General features: G+C 40.0%; 1 protein-coding gene across 1 annotated transcript; it reads right to left on the bottom strand.

The window, feature by feature from the left end:
* Positions 1–6,526: 6,526 nt before the first annotated feature.
* Positions 6,527–10,347, bottom strand: LOC111798136 (phosphate transporter PHO1 homolog 3). Its single transcript, XM_023681113.2, has 12 exons — positions 9,658–10,347; positions 8,982–9,336; positions 8,851–8,899; positions 8,701–8,772; positions 8,493–8,622; positions 8,286–8,406; positions 7,912–8,170; positions 7,720–7,824; positions 7,435–7,629; positions 7,035–7,316; positions 6,825–6,961; positions 6,527–6,743 (listed from the first exon to the last, which is right to left on the bottom strand). The coding sequence occupies exons 1-12, from the start codon at positions 10,256–10,258 to the stop codon at positions 6,647–6,649; spliced, it is 2,403 nt and encodes an 800-aa protein (XP_023536881.2). The 5' UTR covers positions 10,259–10,347; the 3' UTR covers positions 6,527–6,646.
* Positions 10,348–12,648: the final 2,301 nt, after the last annotated feature.

The following is a 12,648-nucleotide window of genomic DNA, read 5'->3' as shown; positions in this document are numbered from 1 at the left end:
CCATGAGCACCCAAATCGAGGTGACCATGAAAGCCGTGGAGAACGTCTCGGCTGTGCAAACTAATATAGGATCCAACAAACTGAAGTTTCCCAAACCTAGACCTTTCAAAGGGAACCGGGATGCCAAAGAGTTGGAGAACTTCATCTTTGATGTCGAACAGTACTTCAAAGCCACACCGGCTTGTACCGACGACATGAATGGGACAGTAGCCTCGATGTATCTCATAAACGACGCCAAACTTTGGTGGCATATGAAGGTACAAGACATTGAGAATGGATTGTGCACCATAGACTCGGGGGAAGATCTCAAGAGAGAGTTGAGGGACCAATGCCTCCCCGAAAACGTAGACCATCTAGCAATGGAAAAACTAATAGCCCTAAAGCAAATTGGAAGCATAAGGGACTATGTCAGACAATTTTCGACCCTGATGCTAGATATTAGGGGCACATCAGAGAAGGACAAGGTGTTCTTCTTTATAAATGGGTTACAACCGTAGGCCAAAACAAAAATACACGAGAAAAAGGTCCAAGACCAAGCTACCGCAATTGCCAGCGCCAAGAGACTCCTAGACTATGGGAACGAGGCGAGTTACCAATGAAAAACAACACAGGCCCCAAACACTGGGGGCAAAACATATAAGCCGCCAGGTCATCGAAATGGAAGCCCCAACAGGCCAAACGGAGGTAACGATAGACCAAGCGGGTGGACATATAGACCTCCTCAGAACAACCAAGCGGGGACATCTCGAGGACCTTACCCTCAAAGGAACCACCCGACAACTCCTTTACACTGCATATTGTGTAAAGGCCCCCACAAAGTGTCCTACTGTCCCATCGAGCCTCTCTCACTGCACTCCAAGTGTCCATTCAAGAGAGCAACGACACAAGAGTCGAGACTATGCTAGACAAGAAGGAAGATCAAGACAACCCCCGAATGGGCGCGCTCAAATTCCTGTCAGCCCTCCAACGGAAGGTCGAACCGAAGGAGATAATAGAGAAAGAGCTCATGTTTGTGGATGCGACAATAAACTCTCGACCGAGCAAGAGTACTTTGATAGACTCAGGAGCGACTCACAACTTCATCGCCGATCAAGAAGCCCGAAGATTGGGACTCACCATAGGAAAAGACCCTGGAAAAATGAAAGCTGTCAACTCCGAGCCCTTGCCTATTGTGGGAGTTTCCAAAAGAGTCCCCTTCAAATTAGGGGCTTGGACACGAGAGCTGGACCTTGTCGTAGTTTGCATGGACGACTTTGACGTGGTACTTGGGATGGAGTTCCTCCTAGAACACAAAGCTATCCCAATGCCACTAGCGAAATGCTTGGTGATCACCGACCGCAATCCCACAGTAATACCTGCAAGCATCAAGCAGTCAGGTCATCTTAGAATGATCTCGGCCATACAATTGAAAAGAGGACTCGCACGAGAGAAACCTACATTTTTTGCTATACCACTGATGGAAGAAGTGACTACTGAGGAAACTATCCCAGACGAAATCAAGGAGGTACTAAACAGTTATGCTGACATAATGCCAGAGGGCCTACCACAAACATTACCACCCCGTCGAGGCATTGATCATGAAATTGAACTCCTTCCCTGGGTTAAACCCCCAGCGAAGAACACATACCGGATGGCTCCCCCTGAGCTAGCCGAATTGAGGAAACAACTAGATGAGTTGTTAACGGCAAGATTCATCCGCCCGGCAAAAGCACCTTACGGAGCCCCACTACTATTTCAGAAAAAGAAGGATGGGACGTTGCGTCTGTGCATAGATTATAGAGCCTTAAACAAGGTGACGATACGCAACAAGTACCCACTGCCGATAATATCCGACTTGTTCGACCAACTTCACGGGGCCAAATACTTCACAAAGTTGGACTTACGATCAGGGTACTACCAAGTACGTATCGCCTAGGGGGACGAGTCCAAGACGACGTGCGTGACAAGATATGGGGTCTTCGAGTTCCTGGTAATGCCCTTTGGCTTGACAAACGCCCCAGCTATGTTTTGCACGTTAATGAACCAGGTTTTCTACGAATACTTGGATCAGTTCGTCATAGTATACCTCGACGACATAGTTGTATACAGCACAACCCTAGAGGAACACAAGGTACACTTGAAGCTGGTATTTGACAAGCTGCGGCAGAATCAGTTGTACGTCAAGAAAGAAAAATGTGCCTTCGCACAAACATGCATCAACTTCCTCGGACATGTCATCAGTTGTGGACAGATCGGGATGGATAGCGATAAGATAAAAGCTATCCAAGAATGGAAAGTCCCTACTTCCGTATCCGATGTGCGGTCTTTCTTAGGATTAGCAAACTACTATAGGCGGTTCGTCGAAGGGTTTTCACGACAAGCCGCCCCCTTAACGGAGCTCCTGAAGAAAGACCACCCTTGGTCGTGGTCAAATAAATGTCAAATGGCCTTTGAAGATTTGAAGTCAACCATGACGAGGGGTTCTGTCCTCGGGTTAGTAGATGTTACAAAGCCATTTGAAATAGAAACAGATGCTTCCGACTTTGCCCTAGGCGGTGTCCTTATTCAAGAAGGCCACCCCATCGCTTATGAAAGTCGAAAGCTCAATGATGCCAAACGGAGATACACTGTCTCCGAAAAAGAAATGCTGGCTGTAGTTCATTGTCTACGAGTCTAGAGACAGTATCTCTTGGGATCACAGTTCATAGTGAAGATGGATAACAGCGCCATCTGCCACTTCTTCGATCAACCAAAATTGACGGCAAAACAAGCCTGGTGGCAAGAGTCGTTGGTATAATTCGACTTCAAATTCGAACACAAGACAAGGAAGAGTAATCAAGCAGCCGATGCACTGAGTCGGAAGGGCGAACATGTGGCCCTGTGCATGTTAGCCCATATTCATTCAAGTAAGATCGATGGATTGATGCGCGATATCATCAAAGAACATTTACACAAAGTCCCATCGGCCAAAGCCGTCGTCGAACTAGCTAAAGCTGGGAAGACACGATAGTTTTGGGTCGAGGGAGACCTTCTAATGACTAAAGGAAATAGGTTATACGTCCCAAGAACGGGAGAACTGAGGAAGAAGCTCATTCAGGAATGTCATGATACCTTATGGGCAGGACACCCTGGGTGGCAAAGATCGTATGCCCTAATCAAAAAGTGGTACTTTTGGCCGAATATGCGGGACGATATCATGCAGTACACCAAGACGTGCCTCATCTGCCAACAGGACAAAGTCGAGAAAGCCAAAGTCTCGGGACTCTTGGAACCTCTACCTGTGCCAACAAGACCTTGGGAAAGTGTGTCTCTGGACTTCATAACACACCTCCCAAAAGTCGGAGAATATGACGCCATCTTGGTTATAGTAGATCGGTTCTCAAAATATGCGACGTTTGTTCCCACTCTCAAATTATGCTCGGCTGAACTAACAATCCAACTATTTTTCAAACACGTTGTTAAGTTATGGGGCATTCCGTCGAGCATCATCAGTGATAGGGATGGTAGATTCATTGACACATTTTGGACCGAACTATTCGTCTTCTTGGGAACGACTTTAAACATCTCTTCGAGCTACCATCCTCAAACCGATGGACAGACTGAACGGTTCAACTGCTTGCTCAAAGAATACTTACGTTACTTCCTCGAAGCTCGCTAGAAGACTGGATACAACTGCTAGATGTTACCCAATTCTGTTTCAATTGTCAAACGAGCTCGTCTATGGGGAAGAGTCCCTTCGAAATTGTAAGTGGACGACAACCGGCCTTACCACATATTATTGATCATCCTTATGCAGGGAAAAACCCTCAAGCTCAAAACTTCACAAGAGAATGGAAGCAGACAACAGATATAGCCCGGACATATTTAGAGAAAGCTTCCAAGCATATGAAGAAGTGGGCAGACAAGAAGCGTCGCCCCCTTCAATTCCGAACAGGAGATCAAGTCCTCATCAAGTTGAGACCATAACAGATCAGATTTCGCAGTCGAAAGGACCAGCGACTAGTTCGAAAATATGAAGGCCTAGTTGAAGTCCTTAAAAAGATCAGGGCTACCTCCTACAGAGTTGCGCTACCCACATGGATGAAAATCCACCCAGTAATTCATGTGAGCAACTTGAAGCCTTATCACCCTAACCCGGACGATGACCAGCGAAATGTGATCACAAGATCGAGCATTGATCTGAAACAAAGAGACAGCAAAGAAATAGAGGAGATCCTAGCCGACAGGGTTAGGAAGATAGGAAGACCCGTACGGATGATTCGTGAATTCCTTGTCAAATGGAAGAATCTCCCTACAGAGGAAACCAGCTGGGAACGCGTCGAAGATCTGGACTCTGCCGTCACCCACATCGCTAGATTCGAAAGTAGTCGGTTGACAGGGACGTCAACCAATTAGGTGGGGGAGGATGTCACGGTCATGCTCGTCCAAGGCGTGTTGCCCATGGCCGCATGCCCATGACAAGCCCAACCCTTTATGTCTTTTCATATTCTAGTTTTTTACTTTTGTATTTCTAGGAAGTATGACGTTTCAGAAATATCATGTTTAGGCCTATCAGACATGAAATGCCTCAGAATGTACTGTAGGGGGATACGATTAGTTCTCAACTTCTCCCTACCCAAGGTTATATACTGTAAGTCGTTGTTATTTCTCTCTTGCTTGCTTATATAACATCTCTTTCAAAAATCTCTCTTTCGAAAATCTCTTTTTGCCCTCGTTTTCTAAAACCTTCTCTTAAAACCGAGGCTAGAGGCTCGAGCATATGTCGCTTGGCCGTAGGTGACGCAAGAACGAATTGGCTTAGCTCACTTGTCGTTGGAAAGTGAGTACCGCACAATCGCAAGTCCGCTACCATTAAAAGTGCGATTGTGACACTGGGTGTCCTTTGGGCCAAGGGTCGTGGGCTACAGGCACATGCTGGATCGAAAGAACTTTCTAGGATGCTGGAAGCGTCTGATGGGTGCTGGATCACTTAAGTTCGAGAACAAACCTGAATTGACCTGCGGACTTCGTCTTCTTCAACCAACTCACTACGAGTTTTTGGCCTCTTTATCTCACTATCTCTATCATTGTCGTCTTCTTCACTCATGTCAGCGACCACGTCCACGAGCTCTGTTTTCTTTGTTATGGTTGCCACGTCCCCTCGTAATCTTAAAAGAAAAGTCAGACGCATCATTCTTTTTCGTCAGTGCGAGCCACGCCTCATGTGAGTAAGAGGTATTTCTCCTCCTCTTTGTCTTCATAGCCACAAAGTCTCTCCTCATTAAACTTAAGACAACCAACGACCTCCTCGACTGACATGTTCTTGAAATCGCCAAACTATTCGATGGAAGTAACAATCTGCATGAATCTTGGGAGAATAGCTCGAAGGAACTTCTTGAATACGGAGATCTCCTCCATCATGTCGCCTAATGAACGGATGCCGCTGACAATTGTCGTCAAGTTCATGGCAAAGTCATCTATTGACTAACCATCCTTCATGCGGATAGCCTCGAACTCACTCTTCAAGGTCTGCACCTTTGCTTTCTTGACACATTCCACACCCACATGCATTGTTTGCAGCGTCTCCCACGCTGCCTTTGCCGAGACCTTCTTTGCCAACATGAGAAGGACATCCTCCGAGACTGCTTGGTAGAGGGCGGTAAGAGTCATCCTATCCTTACGCTCCTCAACGTCACCATGCTCGATGGCGTCCCACACGCCTTGTGCTTGTAAGTTGACATGCATCTTGATCGACCATGCTGCGTAGTTACTCTTCATGAGTAACAGGTCCTAGAGCGTTACACTTCCCTTCTTTTCGCTCTTTATCATTGTCACTTCTCCTCCAGTGACTTTGTATGATGACGACATTTATTTCAACATCCTAGCTCTTATACCAAATGTTGAATAAGACCCACGATCGAAATATGTCAAAACAAGTAAAAGAAGCAAAGAAACAACTTGAATGAGAGATCTTTTGGAAAAAAGAAACCTTAAGCACTTAGCTTTCCAATTCTCTTTTGTTGTTATGTAAAGAGCATACATCTCAGAAGTATTTATATCGGATAAATCACTAGCTAGCTCTCTAAACTTTCTCACCAAGTTAAGAACTACTAACGATCTTCCATAATTAAAAAATTTTCTAATTGAAGCACAAAACTTCGTCCACAATTTAGTAATACTACCAATTCTTCAATAGTTACTCCATAGTAACTACTACCAATTCTTCTATAATTACTCCATAAATTAGTAATTTATTCTACCGAGTCTACTAAAAAATTTCTTAAAGTTACTCCATAAGTTAGTAACTTATTCTATTAAGTCAAGTTCATTAGCTTAAAGTCCGTTGCGATGAGGTGTCATAATCTAAATTTTGACCTCGTCTTATAAGTACTTTTTTGTGATAAAGATATAAATTACGTCACCTGTATTCATGATATAGCTATTGGCGGGAACTAATAAATTGCGACAATCAACTTTTGGTTGGCTGCCAATTTGTGGAATTTCAGGTTCCCCACACCAATCTTCACTCACTCTCCACCTGCTACAACCATATACTCAAAAGTACGCATAAAATAATTCTTTCTTTGCCTTTCTCATCTAACAGATTGAACACTGCAAGTTTTTGCAAAATTGCTATACATATTATACAACAAATAAATAACACATTTCAAACATTCTGAATCAGCACTCAGTCATCTTTATCATCTTCATCGTAGTTGAAAGGCAAAGGCACTGATTTGAACGCTCTGTATTTTCCAACATTGTTCAAATGCTCGTTTTCAATCCTGTATCATAATCAAAAACATATTTATATAACATACATTACCCTTTAACAAAGACATGATATGCAATCATAGTTCAAATACCTGAAGAAGTTCCATATCCCTCGACGAATGATCTCTAAGCTAGCCACGATCGTAATCAACCCTTCTCTGTGCAAGAATGAGACTTGGAAGTTCAACACAGTTTGCATCCAAGCAAGTCTCAGCACCACGTTCAAAGCCTGCAATGTTGTCATTTCCTTTAGAAATGGCCAAAAACAACACAATTGTTTTCTGGTTGATTATGTCACTCACCATAGCAATGAAGTATATGCTCTTTTGAGGGACCAGGAGTTTGTCTCTCAACCAGCGGTTCTTCGAATGGCGTTGCAGAAGCCCCCAGTCAATGACGAGGTCCCAGTACGTGCCCGACACGGCTGCTATCACTGAAAATATCCAAGCTAGTACATACCAAACATACAAGCTTTTATTCAGACTGTATGCTGTCCTGAAGCAAACAGCAGCTATAGCAAACGAGTATTTCAATCCATTCAGGGCGTGCATTTTATCCTTCTCTTCATACAGCCGACGAAGACACTGCAAAATTACAAAAGAATAAATGATATTAACCTCCAAACGACTACGTTCAGATAGCCTGTGAGAGTTGCTTGTGTTTTTTCTACAATGCTAAGATCTTATGGCAAGATTGGAGTACCTGTTGAAGGCGCGCCCAGTATGGAATAACGGCAACAATGAAACTGAATGTTTGGAATACAGCGCTGGCCTTGCAAGTGTTTACTCTAATTCTGTAATCTCCCCACCCATAATAGCAAATGTAAAATTCCAAACTTCTGAGTGCTTGGACCTGGCTTGTTAACTGATCAGCTAAGAAGAAGTCTGGGAGCACCACCTGAAACAACACATTTGTTTTACTTCAAAATTACAACACCAACTTCAGTATCTCCGAGCTTATATATACATTATGTACGTCGTAATTTACCTTGTAGAGCGGAGCACAAATGCAGTGAAACAGACAAGTGAGGAAGAAGAAACGACTCGAGCGATATATGATGTTAAGCGGGCAGATAAGTATTGCAGTTACAAGCTGTAGAAGAAAGCAAAGGGAGTTTAATTAGCATTATGGCATATGCAAAATTAAGAGCACTTGAGAAGGTTAAGGTGAAAATCTTACAATAACCGCAAACAGAGGCAGAAGTTCTGTAAATGCTTTGAAATCTTTTGTTCTTGGGTCCATTTCCATGTCAAGGTTTGAGAGGACTGAGCCTAGACCAAGAACAGCTAGAGCAAAAGCAATAAGGAGAACTTGACGATACCCCAACTCATTTCCTTCCTTGAAACCAAATATGAAGGAATAATTCACTCGATATTGTCTCCAATAGTAAATGTTGGCTGCGTATATAACCAAATGCAGAACAACAAATCCAAACAAGCTGCATAACATATCAGAGTTCACATATCAACCAATAGAACAGAATAAAGTTCATTACTCAGTTAAGATTGAGAATGTATAAACAGATTGCAATATGAGTGTAGATTTGTAGTTACCTGTAAAGGGGAAACATGGTTTCCATGTACTTTGTGCTTCCTCTGCTATCCATGATATGGCGAGCACGGATAATTAAGATGAGGGCTAAAACAAGAGCTGCAGAACAGCCAGCTAGAAAACCTGCAAATCATTTGAGTTCAACCTAAACATAAGCTTAAGTGGTACAACAACAAATCATGATTGAAAATCAGAGCAGTTTGAGTTACCCATGGAAAATGTTGTTCTATGTCTCTCTCTCTTGGCTTTGGGTCTTAAAATATTCATCGCTTTGCTGCGGTTTGCATTGCAGAAATGTTTGATGAATGTGTTCTCAACTCTCTCCATTAACTTGGCAACCTGTAATGGCATTTAGTATATCAGAGAACTTGAAAGGAATAGTTGAATTTAAAATGCCAGAAAAGCTATATATCTCACATCATCTGAACTTCCAAGGTAAGAACTATCCACCATTTTCATGTATGCTTTTGATGCGTCTCTTGATGTAATCTGCAATCAAATAACAAATACATAAGAAATAAGGAAGCAAGGAAGGAAGCATTTGTGATGAAATGTTCAGTGAACTACCTTGTCGTATTTCTTCATGATCTTGGAGAAGGCGAGTGTATTCAAGAAGCTGAGTAAATTGCATGAATGAGAAACGATTAGGAATTAGAGCATTTAAAGAACGGATCAAAGAAGAAGATAAGAGGTTTTACCTGAAGCTCTTCAGAAGCCTAAGTTTCTGGTAAAACACAGAGAAGGCCTGCTTGAGCTGTTCTTCAACTTTCTTGAGATTGTCTCTGCTGAAACGTAGGTCGGAGTTTTGAGGGAACTTAAGGAAGCCCTTGATGGTTGAACGAGGTGTTTCAATGGGATTATTGATTTTGACACGATCAAGAACATCTAATGGAGGGGGTCTGACACCCTTGGCTTTGCTTGAATTATCTTCTACAACCTTTTTGTTTCTCGATTTCGTGTCAATTTCATTCCCATCTTCATTGGATTCATCAGATTGACCAAGCTCACCAGCCCCACTTTCTTCTATTATCTCCATGGCCATGTGAGGTCTCTCTGCTCATCAAAAATACATTCGAACAGTTTTTACTTCATCAAATCCATGAAGAATTGAAGATCAGATCAGATCATCAACAAACGTAAGCATGAACAGAATACATTCAAACAGTTTCTACTTCATCAAATCCGTGAAAAATTGAAGAGCAGATCAGATCAGATCATCAACAAACGTAAACATGAACAAAATACATTCAAACAGTTTTTACTTCATCAAATCCATGAGAAATTGAAGATCAGATACCATTCAGAAATCAATGAAATGAAATGAACAAAATAGCATTCAGAAATCAACGAAATGAAATGAAATGAAAAACTCACTTCCAGATTTGGCTCCTTTAGGCGTGGAAGCGGATAAAGCAGCGGAAGAAGCCGCAATCCCGGAAGCAAGACGAGTGATCTCCACAGTCTTCTCAGACATATCGAAAACCAAACCCTGAGGATTCTCAACCTTAACTCTGAAGGCAATCAGAGCATCCATCTGCTTATTCAACATCTCCGCTTCCTTCATAACCTCCTCCACCTTGGATTTATAGAACTTGTTCACTTTATTAAGCTCATCATCCAGCCTCCTGAAGTAGACGAGTTCGTACTCCCCTCCTTCATCGGCGGCCATGAGGAAAGTGGTCTTGTAACTGTGGGAGCCATTCTCGTGCGCAGAGTTGACGAGAATGGCCTGGCTCTCGATATCGGAATGGGAAGAAGGAGTGGAAGGATGAATGTAAGATTGAGTGAGGCCGCTGAAGGCTCTGTAGAGAGTGAGCTTGCGCTTCAAGCCGGAAGGGCGAGGGGTGTGAGGAGGGCCATTTCTGAGCTTGAATCGTTGAATCTCTTTGAGAAGGGTTTTGAGGAAACCGTAATCCATGTAAGCCTCGTGCCATTCGGGCACCATTTGGGCGGTGAATTCCTTGCCGAACTTCATGGAGTAGGCGGTGTTTTGCAGTTGAGGGAAGGAAGAAAAGGGAGGGAGAAAGTGGGAAGATTAACAGGAAGTGGAGATGTATTTATAGAAAGGAGAAATGGGAGCATTTCAAAGAATTGAACAATGGCGTGCTGCCATGGAAGCTTCGGACAGAGAGAGAGAGAGAGAGAGAGAAATTTGAAAAAAAGAAAAAAAAAAAAAAAAAAAAAGCAGCAGCCTAGGCAGCTACTAGATGTCACACATTTTTCATTCTCCCTCCAAAATTTACATGTATGTATGTATTTGTGCGTGTAAGAACGTATGTATGTATGTATGTATGTGAGCAGAACAGAATTGGGAACAGAGATGGAATGGGGAATATAATCATGTTCCGACTTTGTTTAGAGAGTATGTATGTATGTATGTGAGCGGGACATAATTGGAAACATAAATAGAATGAGGAATATAATCCTGTTCCCGACTTTGTTTAAAGAGTATGTATGTATGTGAGCGAGACAGAATTAGGAAGAGAGATAGAATGTGGAATATAATCGTGTCCCGACTTTTTTATTTATTTTTAGGTAAGTCTCTCTAAAACTTCAGCTTATAAAGGTTAAATGAACGGTTATGCATTAATAATTGAAAAGAGACTTATAATAATTGAAAAGAGAGTTTTAAGGGGGAAGAAAAGTAAATATTAAAAAATAGAAGTATAAGAAAAAAGGGTTGAATTCAAATATTGGAATTGGTCACGTTCATTTTTCAAATTTAATTTTTATTTTAATGTATGGGTAATTTTAATTGGATTAGGTGACAGTTAGGTAAAGCAAAAATGGACGTATGGCTTTGGTATCTCATATTAAAATAATAATTAATTATGTATTGAGAAGAAAAGTCTGTTCAATGATGGTGGGTTTGAGTTTTTTTTTTTTTTTTTTTTTTTTTTTTTTTTTTTTATTATTTATTCCATTTCAAATAAGCAAATTATTGACATGTCACGTAACACGTGTTTCCGAATAATTATTAACCATAACGGTAATGAAAATGAATCTCAAACAGTAAAACAGTTAGTTTTAACATGAGAATGTTTGCTTAATCCACCCCACCTAAATGATGTGTGAAAATTCTCTATTTATAAAGTGATATATAGAAATAACAATGTTTGTCACTATAATTTAGTATTAAATATCCTTAACACAACATTTTTCTTTTTATTTTTATTTTATTTTGTTTTGAAATTATATATATATATATATATATATATATATATATATATATATATATATATATATAAAAAATAGTGACAAGTATGAAATTTATTAATATATTTGCAAATTGAAATAATTAATATGAAAATTAAATTTATTAATAAAGAATATTTTGTTTTTCTAGAATGAATTAATCATTGATTAATATTTCATTTAAAAAATTAAAATTGGAATAAAATCAAGAGGAAGGTTTCAACCCAATTGTTAATATTTAAAAAAGACTTTTTTAAAGATAATAAAATAAAAAAGTTTTCAACTTTGAAAAAAGAAATATATATTTATATATTCTCACATTATTTAATATTCTTAAGACCTAAATGAATAAAAAAAAAGCAATATAATTTATCTAAAATAATGAATATATTTTAATTTAGATGAAATTTTGATGATATTTTTCTATTGTTTAATTAAAATTTTTATAAATAGTGAATTTTTAAAATTTAAATTCTAAAAATAGAATGGTTTATTACAAATTTAGTAAAGAAAAAAAAAACTAAAAAGGAAAGAGGCACATTGTTTTGGAATGCGGTTTCCGACAACAGTATTAGTACGACAGGTCGTCGACAAGTCGTTCTGACAGGCGAAGGTCAATTTGGTAATCTAAATTATTGTTCCATTGTTGTTTTTGTCGGCTTGACAAGTCAGGACGCAGCCATTAATGTGGGTCCCAATTATATGTAAATCAATATATAATGTTTTATTTTTTAAAAAAAAATATTTTAATAATTCAATAAACATTTATTTACGTATAATTGAATAATATTTAACAAATTAAAAGGGATGATTTTATTTTTTAAAAAATATTTATAGTGGATAATACAACGTAGCTTGTTTTGACTTAGTCCAACTCATATTTTGAGTACCCAATTTTGACCATTTTTACTTGGATTTTATTATATATATATATATATACACATTTCATTAGAGAAATATTTCCGACAGTGTTTGGAAGTTAGCTTTTTGTCTTTTAAGGAGGTAAAAAAAAACATTGTTAGAAATTCATGTGACCCTTAGGATAAGGATAAAAAGGCTAATATGGACTAAGACATACATGGAAGATCTAGAGATAGAGATACAATTTTTAACCACACGGTGATGTCCCGAGGGTAGAACAAACTACTATTTATAAAAGTGTGGAAACCT

This window comes from Cucurbita pepo, chromosome 7, assembly GCF_057944985.1.
Source record: "Cucurbita pepo subsp. pepo isolate OVF chromosome 7, ASM5794498v1, whole genome shotgun sequence".
In the NCBI taxonomy this organism is placed as follows: Eukaryota; Viridiplantae; Streptophyta; class Magnoliopsida; order Cucurbitales; family Cucurbitaceae; genus Cucurbita; species Cucurbita pepo.
Note: the sequence above shows the minus strand (reverse complement) of the source record. Positions and strands in the feature narration are given on the sequence as shown.

What these genes read in the sequence shown, in the direction of transcription:
- LOC111798136 (XM_023681113.2), bottom strand. Translation starts at nt 10,258, where the DNA reads ATGAAGTTCGGCAAGGAATTCACCGCCCAAATGGTGCCCGAATGGCAC. An exon ending in TAAAGGAGCCAAATCTGGAA is followed by an intron (nt 9,337 to 9,657) that starts GTGAGTTTTTCA and finishes TTTGATGAGCAG; the next exon opens with AGAGACCTCACATGGCCATG. An exon ending in TTTGTGCTCCGCTCTACAAG is followed by an intron (nt 7,630 to 7,719) that starts GTAAATTACGAC and finishes GTGTTGTTTCAG; the next exon opens with GTGGTGCTCCCAGACTTCTT.